At 37.6% G+C, this 17,500-nt stretch overlaps 1 protein-coding gene across 1 annotated transcript in view; it reads left to right on the top strand.

The window, feature by feature from the left end:
- The first annotated feature begins 743 nt into the window (after window positions 1–743).
- LOC144967539 (cGMP-inhibited 3',5'-cyclic phosphodiesterase 3A-like) overlaps window positions 744–17,500 on the top strand; it is a 74,036-nt gene continuing 57,279 nt past the window's right edge. Inside the window, exon 1 of the mRNA XM_078904928.1 lies at window positions 744–1,699. Within this exon, the coding sequence (XP_078761054.1) occupies window positions 809–1,699 (891 nt within the window). The 5' untranslated portion in view covers window positions 744–808. The remainder of the gene's footprint in view (window positions 1,700–17,500) is intronic.

Below are 17,500 nucleotides of genomic sequence, written 5' to 3'. Positions count from 1 at the left end.
AGTTTAATGCGATGAGTCACAAATTATGAATCACGAATTCTTCGCCTTTGGCCTACGTCATAGGCTATGCTTACGTCATATACTAATACTATCGCGCTTGTCTCTATTTGATGGTATTTTATCATTTAACTGCCGTACTCTAGAAAGACACATATTTAAAAGTAATTCGAACAGAAAACTTGTCTTTCAAATATCGATCGATTTAAATTACCCTCATCTAGGCAAAAAACATGCATGCATGTCAATAATAATAATAATAATAATAATAATAATAATAATAATAATAATAATAATAATAATAATAATAATAATAATAATAATAATAATAATGTCTTGGGGATGAGTAATTTTTAATTTGAATCATTTCAATAATGCGTCGTCCGTCTGCTGATGCAGGTTAGTTAGAGCCCGAAACGTTCGTTAATCATTAAAGCCGAGAGCTCTCTCTCTCTCTCTCTCTCTCTCTCTCTCTCTCTCTCTCTCTCTCTAATTGCTCATTATGCACTCGATAATGGTATAAAGTTTCAAGACTCTCTCTCTCTCTCTCTCTCTCTCTCTCTCTCTCTCTCTCTCTCTCTCTCTCTCTCTCTCTCTCTCTCGTAAAATCGGTAAAAATCGTTGCAAGCTGCAATGAACTCGATTGTAATCAGGGATGGCCTGCCAAGGTTCCTTGAACGAGGAAAAATTAAGTACGAGAGAAACTCTCTCTCCTCTCCTCTCCTCGCCTCTCTCTCTCCTACCCATAAAGCATTGCGCTCACCGCGAAGCCGAAAAGCTGGGGACGAAAGAACAGAACAACAAAAACAAAATGGCACTGTCGAGGAGTAATGTACCTAGAAGGGGCTCCAAAAATGAATCTGAAAAAGATGATCAGGATGCAGATAATGGATATATTCAGATTTTTGTGAAACCTTTAGAACAGGGAAACTGTTATTGTATCTTCAAGTGGTTTGGATTTTTCAGTAGAGCAAATTTAACAGCTCAACAACTTGGATTGTGTTATGGTGTGTCAGCTATTGCCAGCAGTGTGTTATTGTACCAACTGCTTCGATGTGATGTTGGATTGCTATTTCAACGACTATGTTCGCTTGTTGTGCCCATGTTTAGTATTTTCTGTGCATTTTACTGGTTGACGTTGTATTTTCGAAGGACTTGGAGTAACACAAGTGTCTATTTATTGTTTTGTTCTTGTTATGTTGGTGAGTCTTGTGCCCAGATTGCACTGAGCGACTGGGATTACAATGGTAACACAGCTGATGAAGGAGGGGGAGGGGTAAGTGAGGATAATATTGCACTTCAATCAGCTGTTTTATTATCTAACTACACAACACAGCCTCTAGTCATTGTTTGTGTTTTACTATCCATTAGCATAGCTAGTGTGTTTTCCAGTTTAGAAACCAGCCATAGTGCTGGAGTTATATTACTGGTCAGTTTCACCCGATTCCTGGCCTGCTCAGCGTTACAAGATCTCCCTTTTGGCCTACGACCTTTCGTGGCTTACACTTGTGGATTTGCTGGGAATATAGCAGCCAAGTACATGGAAACCATTCTAAAACCACCGATCCAAAAGTTTACCACACCAGATGGAAAGATTCCTGTGATTAAACGTAGAAGATCAAGTTCTTCCAGTGCCCATGCATTTTCTGCTCAGCGCTCCACTCGCAGAACCTCCCTTCCAGCCCTCATTCAAAAAAGTCAGGTGAGTCTCCAATTCCAATTAAGCATTACATCCATGGCATCAGATTTGCTTTCCTATGGTAGCCTTGTTAGTGCAAATATGGTAGTAGAGTCAGGCTATCTTTACTCATTTAAATTTTTACTCGATGAGCGATATAGTAATTGTAATAGTACACCTCTTCACTTTTGATCATTGATAGTGAATAGTTCATAATGATAGCCAGCGTCGCGTACCTAGTCCAGAACCAGAGTATCGAGTTCATATATTTGATTTTCATGCTTGGGTTTGTGTAAGTGTATGGAGGGGGGTGGGGGAGAGTAGAGAATTTTTTATTTTTTATTCTTTAGTTCTCTTTTTGATGTAGACTACACTCATCTCATCACTAGGTCGTCCAACTTGATTAAGGGATGAGGGAATATTATGTCTTGAAATTGAATAGTATACGAATGTTGCATTTTTTTTTTTAAAGTTAAAAAGTGAGCTTTCATATAGAGCAATATCCACTAAATGTGCTCAAAGTGCTTTACAACAGCAACATTTAACATGTAGGATGGGACATGATGCCTGTTACTGTTAGGCAATATTACATTTTTTGGACAGAGACAACACTGTTAGCGGCCAGGTACTCATTTTACACCTGAGTATGGTGAGAGAATGTGAGTAAAGAGCCTTTTCCAAGGACTCAACTATGCACAGAGCGAGGCTCAAACCCAGGACCTTCCGATCTGAAATCGAGTGTCATACCACTAGACCACATAGCCGCACAATATATATTGTTCAATGATATAAGTCGTCCAAGTGAATATTGTTAAAACTTGATAATGGAAAGGAAAAAGGGGATAAATATGATTTATCTAATTTCACCGAATGAATGGCAAGTTCAATTAAGGAAAAACTTAGATGATGTTGGATTGTTTACAATGGAGACAAATTTGGCATGAAAACAAATAATGATATCATTGTGTTAAATTGCTCATTACTAAGTTTGTGATTAATGAGGTTGGCTGTATGATGATGTGCAACAAGCTATTAAAACTTTTCCAAGTAGCAGATGCTGTCATAATTGGTCACAAAAGCATTTCCCTAGTACTAGTAAGGGGCTAGTGTGTTATGTGTATAAAATGGAACTTTTCGAGGATAGATATATTTTCAATACTTTTCGAGTTTTTTAATATACAGTTCAACAAAAGTCATAAACAAAATAAATTAAGCTTGATATCAATTGTAACAGAATTGTTTTAACTTTCATGTTTTCGGGTAAATGGTCATGGAACAAATTTGCTAGATTTTCAGTCATATTGACAAATTAGAGTTAAACAGTCAAATCAGTAAAGAATAGATAAGATCAGAATGAATTTTTGTGTGTATTTCGTAATTTAAAAGAAGTCCTTCAGAGCCATAAGGCTGGAGTCTGTCCTGGTTTCTATAACATTAAATTGACAGTAGCAATTGCTTGCTACCTTTTGGTTAGGATTCTAGTATTGCAAAGTACCTTCCACCAGTACCAATAAAGTCGCAGGTTCAAACCCCACCACCGCCGCGAAAAAAAAATTTTTATTCTCTATTGTCTTTGGCACTTTTTACTCACTTCATATCTTGTTGTTACCAACATAAGTGCCTGCTCCACTCACTTTTCTGAATTAAAAATTCACCCTACACGAGCATACTCATGTTCAATCGTTTCTATGTTATATGTTTGTGATGGAATATTGGCTATTAGCTTAACTGCTGGTCAAATTACTTCGCGATGGTGGCGAACGAATCGGCGATCTCAAGAAGTGGGTGAGAGAGGATCTAGAAATGACTTGGTTGAACGAATATTTGTGTTCGGATAGCTCACACGGTAGAGCACGCTTCACCTGCAGGCGAGTTGTCTACCAATAAAGTGCAGGTTCAAACCCCACACCGCGCGAAAAAAATTTTTTATTCTATTGTTTTGCACTTTTTCTCACTTCATATCTTGTTGCTTCCACCAGATCTAACACTAACAGATCTAGCTACCCAATCACTTCCGGGCGGGGGTGCAGAAAATTTTTTTGTCTACCCGTGATCAAACCAGTTCTCTCTTATAATATTATATTCTGATTCTGGTTCCTCCTCTTAGACTCCCTTTTTTACTTAGTGGGCGCATATAACTCAAGAGTGTTTAGACACAAAACCTTTGTTTATGTGTCCTTTTGTGTTTTGTATACTGTCATCTTTTTATTTATTTGGACAGTGTTAAAGACATGTGGGCCATCACATAGTATATTAAGGTTTTTGTAAAGTTTCTTGGACACCATTTTTTACTTTGTTTTCGTTTAGACCCCTTGAACTTCACAACAATATGAGTCACAACTCTGCAGCTGAAGATAGTCGCAACTATGAGTGTGATGATTTACATAAATATAATGATGATTATTTTTTTTAACGATTTAAAGTAAAGAGTTGCATAAGGCACTGACATTGTACATTGAACAAAATATTAGTAGGGTGTGAAATGTTTTAACAAGTTTAAAATGTAATACTCTACAAACTGTGGAGTGATCCTCGACAATAATTGGAGGTTTCCACAAGAAGAAGAAGACTTGGCTTGGACATGTTTTTAATAAAGAGACAAAAAGAAGATATACGAGTGAAAAATGATTGGATAGTCTACTTGTCCATAACTCTGTCGAAATATCCTACTATGTGACTCATTGAAAAGCCAGATATTGACTCGTTGAAAAGCCTGATATGTGATTGTTTTGTTTTCCAGTCTATCTCTTTTTGTTTTGTTTTTTGTCATGTTATTTATAAGAATAAGCTATAATCACACACATTTTCGCAACTCTTTGGCTTATTGAACTGTTGCGCAAAAATGAAATAAATAGAATCAATTTAATCAGTTTAAATTCATACCCAAGTCTTAAATTAGTGAAATATTGTTTTCCACCCATCATATAAATCTGGGGAAGGTGAAAATGTATGACAAACCCGAACATGTAGACGTGTAGGCAGGTTTCTCTCTCTATCTCTATTTACCTGGCGTCAATTTTGTTTGATCTCTTGAACATTATTCCTCAATGTTTTTCTTGATGCAAGTTACAAATGTTCGACAGTTTAAACTTGTTTGATCTCAATTTGATCTCATAACACATATGTTAGAGAGATCAATCAAGATCAACATTATTGGGTTTTTAACATTTTAAAAATGTATTTACTTATTTATTTATTTTATTTCTTATATTTTTTATTTATTTATTCTTTTTTTTTTTGGGGGGGGGTGGGGGGGGGGGGGGGGAAGCAGACTGGTGTGTTGGAATGGATCATGGAGTTAATAGAATGTAATTCTGAAATGAGAAAATAATTTTATATAGTGAACATGCGTTTGCTACTACCTGTTTCAGTATACGTCAGTGATTACGTAATTATTTTTTTTTAAAGGACCAACCTAATAATATAAAAAAGGGAGTCCGTTTTTTGTCACCTAAAGTGTGTGATCTTTTTTTTTTTTTTAATATTTTTTTTTGGTTTTGTTCAGTCGAAGAGTCCATCAAACCCTTACAAATATCGTTTCCATATTTGAGTTTTCCCGAAAACTGACCATTTCTAAAATTAGCATTCCCCAAACGGACCCAAGACCATGCAGTTCCATCTATTCCATTTCCCAAACTGGTTCTGATTCTTCATCATTCATCCATTCTTGGGCAACCGACAATAGCTCGTCCCGTCAGCCCAAGCCCAAAGCGCTGAGGGCTTTCCAGGGGATATCTTCTTATTATGGATAGAATGACCCGTTGACCCCGTAAGACCCATTGGCCATCGGCGTGTTTCCCCGACGAGGTCACTCGGATCAGGGCTGAAGGGGGGTACTGTGATGGTTTTCTCCATCCTCAGCCCCGTTGCCTTGTATCATGGGCCTGCTTTGATGATTCTTCTTAGCCCCTCCTCTTATGACGAGTAAGAGTCTTTGGGGGTCAAAGGTCTCTGATGATCCCATCGTCTCCTGTACCGAACAAGATCATTGGTCTATAGATTATATTATAGTCTATTTAAATATGTCCTCGTCGCGGGCTCTACTGGCATCGTTGTATCCCGTATTGTGACGGATGGATAGAATAGGTAGTATGCGCTTGACCAAGAAGCTCACAACATTGCCATCCGTAAGTATAACGGACCAACACACAAAACTATGTGTAACCTTAAACGTTTATGGTCTGGTTAATAAAGTTTAGTGGGAATTATTCATGCACGTGGATGGCAAAAACCAATGACCAAGACTCCACTGATGTCATCTTCGTTGTGTCCCGTATTGTGACGGATGAATAGTATAGAACCAAATGAGATGAACGTAGTAGTAGTATTAATTTGTTAATACAGATTCTGCTGGTACCGCCAAAATGATATTTTCCTTTACCTTCAGCTTTGTTACAAGATTTTCTAATGAGTACTAATTATGAGTAATCACCCAAATCGGCGGCAGGACATGACTTCAATTTCATTTCATTCAATCTATTAACCAGTAGATTTTTGACCAATCAAAACATGGAATTTGTGACACACCTTCACCCGTGCTCGGACAAACTCAGTATAAGCAATATCGACCTTTCTCTGACAATTGTTATTGTCTTTAAACCGCCAAATGGGTGACTAGTTATCACACGATTTCCTCAATCAGATAATGCACTGAGTTTTCTGTTAGTTCTATTGAGCTAGCAGTTGAACAGTGGGTATTTAGTTAGAACGACGTGCACTTATTTGTAGGTCTGAAAGCCTAATTCCTTATGGGCTCATTGTTGTATTTGAAATATTAAAAAATTGACGCAGAATATTGTCCATTGCAACAATGTTAAACTAGGCCCATAAATGGGTTCGGATGTCAGACCTGCATATATGTACACGTCGATGTAGGCACTTACCATCGATAGTAAAACCTGTGGAGTTTGCTGCTATGTCTACCAATCACTGCCGTTGTTTACATTATGACGACTGTCCGAGAGGCGTGGTAATTTAAGTGTCTATTGGTTGTTAACAACCAGCTATATTTGTCCGAGTGGGTTTGAGTTTGAGGGTGTGTCAACAAATCCTGTGTTTCGAATGATAATTTAAAAAATCTAATGGTGGGTGAATTGAACCACCATTTTTTTTCAAATCATAAAGGGGGGGGGGGGGCGGGAGAGAGAGAGAGAGAGAGAGAGAGAGAGAGAGAGAGAGAGAGAGGCAAAATCAGATAATATTAGCAAAATACACAGTACAGTTAGTGCTGACTTATTATTGTTAGCCCCTCGGAAACAGCATTGTTGGTGGTTGACTGCAGACGTCAGACGAAACTAGACACCGGCCGTCTCTGATTTGTCATTTGCGATCGATAATTTAGTCACAAGAGAATCACAAAGGACGCGGGGACCGGGGGACCGCACAGAAGAAAAAAATAATAATACTAAAATGTATTATTTTTAAATTAGAAGGGGAAAGGCGACGTCATTTTATCAACAAAAGAAAACATACAGAAAATAAATAAAACAATAACGACAGTATTATGATAATAATGATGATGATAATAATAATAATGATAATAATAATAATAATAATAATAGGACGAGGCGGCGAAACAGTATTTAAAATAAACGAAACACAAGAAAAATACGGAGAAACAAAAAATCAATACAAACGCAGACGCAGTCCCAGACAGCAAAATTGAATTGTAGCCAATAATTAAAAATCTATTATAAGTATAACTAAACAGACAAAAGACCAGCGACACCTCCCCCCTCCCCCACCCTTTTTGGGATCCAGTTACAGAACTGTCCAAACACAATCTCAAATGAGAACCTGAGAGCGAGAGCTGAAGTTGAGTCTGGAGAATCTCATTAAAAGGAACAGATGGTTGGGGCATATCTGTCGCAGACCTGATGTAACACTGATAAGGAAGGCTCTGCGATGGACACCCCAAGGAAAGAGGAAGCGAGGTCGACCCAAGGAGACTTGGGGTCATACCGTAGAGAGGGACATAAAGCAGAGAGGGCTGTCCCTCTAGATGGCCCCAAGAATAGCTGCTGACAAGACCGGGTGGAGATCCCTTGCATCGCCTCAAGTGCCAGCAGGCCGGAGATGATTGGATGAGTGAGTGAGTGAATACAGAACTGCACACGCCTCTTTGACTCAATAAACCTTGTTGAGAAGGAAGGTTTAGTTCCTTAGAAATTATACTCAGGACTTTGGACCATTTATGGATCATACTGAGGGCAAATTGTTGGTTTCTAAGCTATTTAAAGTTAGTTTTTATATTTCCCCCCTGGAAACTACGAATGTTTGAAATTCAAGTAGGCAGCTCTGCATGATGTGTACTGTATAATAATGGTAACAGGAAAATTGAAATTGAGACATTCCCAACTATTATTCCCATCTGCATTTAACACCCAGAGCTCTTTATTCTTATACAGATAGTATGCGCTTGGCTAAGAAGCTCACAACATTGCCATCCGGAAGTATAACGGACCAACACACAAAACTCTTATTGTCTGGATAATACAGTTAAGTGAGAATTACTCATAAATGTGGATGGCAAAAAACAAAAACAAAGACCCTAGTTCTATAGATAGAGTGAAGTTGACATCACCTCTTTGTTTCTATTTTTAACCAGTCATTTTTATGAGTAATTCTCACTAAATTGTATCAATCAAACTATTAAACGTTCGAGGTTACACGTAGTTTTGTGAGTCGGTACGTTATGTCCGGCTGGTGGATGTTATGAGCTTTTTAGATAAACGCAATGCATCAATATGTAGTGTGTTATCGCTGATGGTTATAGATAGAACGAAATACTCTTCAACAGTCGTTACGTCACTTCCTTCCTAATGACGCATGGTAACTTAGTAACACTGGCTCTAAACTATCGGAACAATGGCGGACGCCCGTATGAAATATTTCTCCGGCGAGCATAAAAGCGTTTCCTGAGAGAAAAAAAAACACATAAATTTGATCATGTTTTGACTTTTACACATTCTGGTCACAAGGCATATGAAAAGGGAATGTAAAGTTCTACCCAGTATGAAGAATAAAAAGTAATGATTTTCTTTGTGTAGAGCCAAGATGGCCACCGTTGCCGGGCGGCGTGACATCAGACTACTGTTTATCCTATTGGCGTCACTCAACTCTTTGTTATCGGTTTTAGCCAGCCATTTTTATTAGTTCTCACTAAATTATATCTATCAGATCATAAACGTTAAACCTTCAAGGTTATACCTAGTTTCGTGTGTTGTGTTACGTTATATCCGACTGGTGGATGTTGTGAGTATTTTACATAAACGCACATATATCATCAATAATAGAAACGTGAAACGGATACATTCCCAACAGTTATTCCCAGAGCTCTTTTATTTTTATACAGCGTGTTAGTTCTATTTGTCGGTTATTGGTTACGCATCGGGCGTGTATTGTGTATGTATCGGTTACAACAACGATAAAGACTCTTCCGCTATATTACACGGGCACCCATGAGACCGATCTCTGTTCCAAAGCATCTGAAATATGACCGGCAACAGCAGCAGCAGCATTAGCACCAGCGGCAAACAACTCTCCCCCCATCTCTCTCTCTCTCTCTCTCTCTCTCTCTCTCTCTCTCTCTCTCTCTCTCTCTCTCTCTCTCTCATCCACCTCCTCCTTTTGTTGTTGAGTAGATTGTGTTGTATATTCGTAGCTGTATTTCAAAGCTGCCAACTCTTCAGAATTTTTTGGGGAATTCCTGGTATTTAGTATTTGTTGTCGTTACCGATTTCCTTAATTTTCAGCTGGGTTTTTTTTTTTTCCAATTTTTTTTTATTTTATGTTTTTTATTACCCCCAGAAATACCATCATTATCAACAACAATAGCAGCAACCGCGACACCGTCATCATCATTATCATCATCATCGGCATCATCATCAACAGCAGCATCTTCATCATCATCGTCGTCATCATCATAATTCATCATCATTATCATCGTCATCACCACCACATCGCCACAATCACGATCACCATCATCATCATCATCATCATCAACAACATCATCATCATCACCACTACCACCACTTCTACCACCGCCACCAGATCGCCACAACCATTATCATCACATTTCCATGTATTAAATCAAATCTCAGATTTACCCGAATTTTAATTTTTTTATTGTGTTTTTTTTTCCTAACTTGGTTTGTCAGTGAAAAGTTGGCAAGTCCTGGTCCTATGGTATAACGATTTGAGTCACATGGTATCGATAAATGCCACGGGTATGTGTCGAAAGGTTCATCGAGTTATTGGATACCCTTGTGTTGTTTGGTATGTTGTGTCATTTATTTACACCCCCTTGCCCTCCCCTCCCTTCCTTATACTCTTCTACCCCTTATTTTCATTTCTGTTACAACTCAACTCGGGAACCCTCCCCCCCCCCCCCCCCCCCTTCTTTAGTCGGTAGATTGAGGGATACCTAGCTATCTCTTTCTAACTCTCTCTCTCTCTCTCTATGTATCTATCTATCTATCTATCTATCTATCTATCTATCTATCTATCTATCTCTATCTCACTCTCTCTCTCTCACTCTCTCTCTCACTCTCTCGTTCATTCTTTCATTCATTCATTCTTCTTCTTCTTCTTCTTCTTCTTCTTCTTCTTCTTCTTCTTCTTCTTCTTCTTCTTCTTCTTCTTCTTCTTCTTCTTCTTCTTTTTATTCTTTCTTTCTTTCTTTCTTTCTTTCTTTCTTTCTTTCTTTCTTCTTTGGGAGTTGGGGATGGTCTCTTTCTACCCTCATTTGCCCGTGTTTATTTATTCATGTATTTATTTGATTATCTACTTATTTGTTTATTTATATTTTTGACGGCCCACCATTGAGCTAATAATGATGATGATAATAATAATAATAATAAGAAGAAGAAGAAGAAAAGCAGAAGAAGAAGAAGAAGAAGAAGAAGAAGAAGAAGACGAAGAAGAAGAACCAACAACAACAGCAAGAACAATAATAATAATAATAATAATAATAATAATAATAATAATAATAATGATGATGATAATTCAAATCTTTATTCCCCACAGTCGACGGTTTTCATTCAGTGATCAAAAAGCTGTTGCGAAAGTATCAATCAGTAAAACCACATCTACTGCCTTACTCTTAAAGAACGCCTTTTAAAAAAATGGCCAGAAAACTCGTCTTTCAAATTTCCATCGATTAAAATTAACCTCATCTTGTCAAAACTCTTAAACCTGAGATTTCAGTTAAGTCTTGAAGCAAGTTCCATGTTTGAGAGTTTTTGGCAAGATGAAGGTCGTTTTAATCGATCAATATTTGAAGGTTAAGTTTTCTGGCCAAAATTTTTAGAACCTTTGGTAGAAAAGTCTGTCTCGATGTAACCTGTAGATATGTAGACTTTCATTAGCAATGCGTAGAACTGTAAGGGATTTATTTGAATGGCTGACCAGCTGTGGCCGAGTCCCTGTATTATGTTGAAATGTGATATTATAGATTTGATTGACCACTGTCCACTTTGCTCTCGGTGTCACGTGCGATGCATTCAATATATTATCGTATTGCTGGTCGAAGTGACCGTAGGTGGTTTGTTTTGTTTTGGTTTTTGTTTTGTTTTGGGAAGCAGGCGCCGGTCTAAGATAAAGATCTGAACAAGTGTGTATGAAAGGTGCCAGACAAAACAAAAACGAAAGAGGAAGACTGATTTTTGGGGGGGATGTTTTTTTCTACATGGAATTGGCGGCTGATGGTTGTTCTGGGGGCCTTTTAGTTTGTTTTATTTTATTTCGGTTTTTGTTTTGTTTATAAGTGGGTTTTATTATTCTAGACGTCTAAGACCTCCACCACGCTGTCTTGTATGTAAACTTATCCATGCTTTGTTTATACCTCATCGATATGTTTTGACACGATGGCCAAATAAATACAAAGTGCACGAAAATTCCGCCGTTGCGTGACCTTCTGAAAACCCTCTTCAGGGAGTCTCGTTCCCCAAATTGTAAATCATTGTTTGTTTATCGTGCCGGAATATGTTTCGAAATAAAGTGGCGGAGCTGTTCAGCAAAGGTTCTCGAAAGGTCGGGACTTTTTGGAGATGAGAATTTTATCCCGACCTGTCGATGAGTTTCAATTTTGTATCGGCCCCACCGGGTATCGTGTGTGTATATTTTCTGAAAACATCGCACTAAATGGTGGAATGTTGTCCAGTTTATTTATCCACTTTCTCTCAGGTGCACCACTGCTACCTTTTATACATTCCGACCAGCCGAAATTCAACGTAGATTATCTGAAAAAGGCATTGCTCTGCACACTGTAACTCTCCTTTTTCGTGTGTGTGTGTGTGTGTTTTGTTTGTTTGTTTGTTTGTTTGTTTGTTTTTTTGTTTGTTTTTTTTTTGGGGGGGTTGTTTGTTTTTGTTTTGTTTGTTTTGTTTTTTTTTGTTTTTTTTTTTGTTTTTGTTTGTTTTTTTTTTTTGTTTTTTTTTTGTTTTTTTTTGTTTTTTTTTTTGGGGGGGGGGTTCTATTTCTTTTTCATGTTTTTTTTTTTTTTTACGTTATTTATTTATTTGTTTGTTTAATTTTGTTGACCTCGTGGTGTCAGTACCGGAGAGAAAGTGAACATTGAGTTTTGAAATAATTATCAAATAGCTGACTTGTCCCCAATACCAAGATGCCACTTTTCCGGAAATTTCCGGAATTCTGGAAGATTAGATAGCTGTTATGTTTATTTTCACTACTTTTCGGAAGCATAATGCGTTTTCTTTTCTCTCATTGTTTACTTAAATTAGATTGCGCCCTTTCGTAACGGCACCATAAGATCCCATCGCCCAGGCATTCCATGAAGGAATATAGATAATCCGTCAAACAGGATGTCTGATGTTAACAGGAATCACCCATGTTGTCCAAGTGAGCAAATCGGGGGTTAATATTCTTGCCCAAGGAAAATAAACGAAAGTCCCCGAAGCGGGGCTAGAACCCGGGACCGGATCACAGCCTTAACCACTCGGCCACTTTTTACTTGGTTGTGATAAAGTATAGGCAATTTCACAAAACCGATTTGCCATCCCTTCTAATGCCACCCATATCTGAATATTATGCCAACCGGGGCTTGTGATTTTGATAAGAGAATGAATATGACTTTAGTGAGACTTCATCATATGGGTTATGTTGCCCGCCCCCCCCCCCCCCCCCCCCCCCCCCCCCTCTTTCAGAATAGGGCACGAATTTGGGAGACCTCGTCATAAGGTCAAATCGGGATGAGATTGTTAGTGTTAAAGACACATAATAAATCATAATTTTAGAGATATCCGACAAATATATGGAAACATTTCTAACCCCCCTCCCCCTTTTCCCAGGTTATCCCGACGTGACTGTAGTGTAGCCCCCAGTGCTGCCAACTCCCGTTTTTACCCAGAATTTCCCCGGCGGCCTTAATTCTATGTTGTTGTTGTTTTTCTGTTGTTTTTTTTAAAGTGGGTTATTTTTAGTGTGCTAGATTGAATGAATTCTGACAATATTTCCAAGAAAACAAAACGTTTTTCTCTCACGATGATTCATTGATGTTTACCATGTCATATGTAGTGTGTGGTGTTTTTGACCCCCCGTGGTGGGCAGTAGAGCTGTGGCGGGACACCGGAACAACTCGCTGTCCGCAAGACCTTGCGGTAAATCGATTCATCTAACATTGAATCGGAACTAGAAACTGAATCACTTTCAAACCTATTCACATCTAATTGTAAACAAGCTACCCGATGTCTTTGTTTTAATTGAACGAGAGAGAAAATAATTCACATCAGCAGGAAATTCCGAGATTGGAGGGGTAAGGCATGAGGGGAAGGTGAAAGAGAGACGGGTCGCCTGATGCCGTAGTACAGGGACACGTGTCATGCAGGTGTCCTGCGAAGCTGATTTTTTTTGTTTTCAGATAATAGTTACTTTTTATATTTATTATTGTTAACGGAGAATAAAGTGATTCCACAAAGAGAGCAGTCAGAGCATCGCGACTCGGACTTCAATTATCAAAGTGTTACTTGTCTTTTGATGAAAACGAGATCTGGTGTTAGATCAAAATAAGATTGAATTTCGCCTTCAATAGGTTACTTTGCTACTGAATTTTTCTCCGTATTATATCCGTAATTGATTTTAAACTATTTTGGGACGTTAAGATATTCGTCTTATTTTTTATTTTTAACATGACGAATAACGCCAATCTGTAAAACCCAATAGGATTCAGTAGTCTGATGTCACGTCCGCCCAGCAACGAGCAGCTTGGTTTTAAACAAAGAAAATCAGTACTTTTTATTCTTCGTGCTGGCTAGAACTTTATTACATGTCATGTGATCAGAATGTATAAAAAGTCAAAACATGATCGGATTTATGTTTTTTTTCCTCCTCTGGTTACACTTTTATGCTCGTCGGAGAAGTATTTCATAAGGGCGTCCGCCATTGTTCCGATAGTTTAGGACCAGTTACTAAGTTACAATGCGTCAATTACGAGGGAAGTGACGTCACGACTGTTGAAGGCTATTGGCAGATGGTTGTATATCCGTAATTGATTTTAAACTATTTTGCAACGTTATGATATTCGTCTTTATTTTTTTAAAAACAAACCTGACAAATAACGCCAATCTGTAAAACCCAATTGACAGCTTGTAATTGATTTTAAACTACTTTGCCACGTTATGATAACGTTGCTCTGTTAAACAGTTAACTAACTGTGGTCCCCTGGAAATTCACGTAATTTTAAAAAAATTAAAAAAAATTGGCCAGAAAACTCGCCCTTCAAATATCGATCGATTTTAAATGACCCTCATCTTGGCAAAAACTCTCAAACTTTGGACTTTAATAAAGACTTTGCGAAGTCCGAGGTTTGAGAGGTTTTTGCCTAGATGAGGGTGGTTCAAATCTATCTATATTTGAAGGACGAACATTCTGGCCAAATTTGTTAAAATACGTGTCTTTCCAGAGTACGGCGGTTTAACTGGTTCATATCTTGAAGAACTTCCTGAAATTTATCAGTCGGAGAAGGACGTATGTTGAGTAGGGGGACGTTCTTATCTTATCTCTTCGTGGTTTGTTGATTTTGTTATTTTAAAAGAAAATATCATTCAGGCATAGTTATATTCCTCCTCCTCCCCCCCGGCCCCTCGTTTGGGCGACTTAAAAAAAAAATCTCATTGAGTAAAAGAAGTTTGTATGTATTGTTTTAAAAGCATTTACATGTATATTATATGATATTCAATGTGTGTGTGTGTGTGTGTGTGTGTGTGTGTTTTTTACGGTGTTTTTTTTCTCTTTTTTTTCTTCTGTATTTGTAAATATGTAGGCTTTGTAGAATTTTACCATTGTACTGGGATGAGTTTAAAAAGAAGACTAAATCTATATCTTTAAAATATGTTGGATTTTTTTTTAGTTTTTTATTATTTTTTTTTTTTGGAGGCGGGGGGGGGGGGGGGGGGGGGAAGAAGAGATTAACGAGTGCCTTTGTCGTCTGGATAAGGCTTGCTTAAGTTGTTGTTTTTTGTTTGTTTTTTAACTTTTGATTTGTAAACTCATGTGTTTGTGTTTCCGTGATTGAGTACTTTGTTTTTTGCTGGTTTTATTATTTTATTTTTTTATTGGGGAGGGGGGGGGGGGGGTGTTGGTTTTTTTTTTTTTTTTTTTTGTACTTTATTTTTTTTGTTCTTTTACTTTTATTTGTTTTGTTTGTTTGATTTTTTTTGTTTTTTGTTCTTTAGTTGTTTTTTGTTTGTTTTGGTTTGTTTTTTTGTTTTTTTTTTTGGGGGGGGTTGGTTTTGTTTTGTTTTTTGTTCTTTTTTTTTGTTCTTTTTTTTTGGGGGGGGGGGGTGACTGACCTTATGCTACTGAAGAGAATGAAATATAAACTTAATTATAGAGATTAACATACAGTTGCCAACTCGAAATGTCATCATTTCCAATGTCGTTCTACCCCTTAAAACAAAGAATGCTGTATCTATATTCCCTCTTATTTTACGACGTTAGCTGTCGTAATCTGGGTGAAAAAAATGATGAAGAATTCCCCAAAAAACCACGTATTTCAAAATTTAGTCAGAAAACTCCTACTTCAAATTTCGTTCGATTTAATTGACTTTCATCTTGGCAAAATCTCTCAAACCTGGGACTTCGCGAAGTCTTCATTAAGTTTCCAGGTTTGAGAGTTTTTGCCAAGCTGAGGGTAATTTAAATCGGTCGATATTTTAAGGACAAGTTTTCTGGCCAAATTTTTAAATACCCGAGTTTTTCCATAGTACGGCAGTCATTTTCTTAAAAGAAAGAACGTTGTATATCTATTCCCTCATATTTAACTCACTCAATCCTAGAGATTTTTGCTACTTTTCAAAATTGGAAAAAAAATTTATTAAAAATGAGTATGTATATTCAACTACCATTAACATGCAAAAACAAAAACAAAAACCCATTACCTTTGATACTATGCCTATAATTTGTCTCAGAAAAATGTAATAAATAGGCATGGGGTAAAAGTAACCCGGGTAAACTACGGATATAGTCGGTGTTAGGGTTGAGTGAGTTAATCAACTTATTATTTTTCAAGTTGTTAAATATTCAACCACTCGGCGTTTCAGTCATAAAAACCGTGTTTTATGCTCTCTACTCAAACGTTGCATTATGCACCGATCTGTTTTATGCCCCCTGGGTGAATGACTTTGCGCTCCGTTTGAAATAAAGGTGAAAACAGTAATAGCATAATTTATGAGCGTTTCACTTTAATAGAGGATTGTTCGGAAGGCAAGGCGTTGGCATGCAGCGCGTTTTTTTTTTTTAATTATTGAAAATGTGCCATTAATGCCGTATTCCAGAAGAATAAAAGTTGGATTTTTTTTTAATGGCCAAAAAAAATAAAAAAAATCAACGTGTTCTTCAAATATCGATCGATTTAAATGGCCCTCATCTTGGCAAAAACTCTCAAACCTGATATTTTCTTTAAGGATTCGCGAAGTCCCAGGTTTGTACGTTTTGCCCCCCCCCCCCCCCCCCCCCCCCCCCCCCCCCCCCCCCCCCCCCAAGGATGAGAGTCATTTAAATCGATCGGTATTTGAAGGACGAGTTTTCTGGCCAAATGTTTAAAATACGTGTTTTTCCGGAGTGCGACAGTTAACTAGTTAATGTCTGAATAAGCTTCGGTGAATTTTGTTTTCGCTCAGCTGCTAATGTGCCTTGGAGCGATTTTTAAAATTATTATTTTGTTAAACTTTCTTCTTCCTGTCAATTAATGCGTTTTTTCAGTTCTTATCGCGGCTCATTGAAATGTGTCGAGTCTGAAGCACCACTTTGGCTTCATCGATGAATAAGTAAATATCTTATAATCCTTTACTAAGAAGAAGACAAATCGATGGAGTATGTACATGGGCAACTGTAAAATCTTCGTTAGACTTGTTATGTAATGGATCGATATTATGTGCGAGGGAAATAAACCCCGGGGTGGTGGGGGGGGGGTGTATGACGCTGTTTCCATACGAAGCAGAAATCAGAAAGTTCATAAATTTACAAGCAACTCTACGATACCTTAAGTTAGTTTAGTATGTACTCGCCAAGTTTATTTAGAAACCTTTTATTGTTGAGAAACGATGCCGGTTATACCGGTGTCGATTTCGAATCGCGATATCGAAAGTTCGCAAACTTGCGTCTTGTTTTTGCTAAAAGTCTGTTCTTTTAAAAAGATAAATACAAAGAAGAAAAAAAACAAACAAAACAATTGACCAATCGGATAGTGTCTAGAATATTTTTTTTCTTTTAACAATGTTACACCTTTTTCAATGTAAAGCAAAAATCACATTTGGTTTACTTCTAAAGATACATTATGGCCTCCAGTGAGTCCTGACTGGAATCCAA

The sequence above is a fragment of the Berghia stephanieae genome, chromosome 3 (assembly GCF_034508935.2).
Source record: "Berghia stephanieae isolate SIO BIC M18660-M18661 chromosome 3, UCSD_Bste_1.3, whole genome shotgun sequence".
Taxonomy (NCBI): domain Eukaryota; kingdom Metazoa; phylum Mollusca; class Gastropoda; order Nudibranchia; family Aeolidiidae; genus Berghia; species Berghia stephanieae.
The sequence above is the reverse complement of the archived record's forward strand: the minus strand, read 5'-3'. Positions and strand labels throughout refer to the sequence as shown.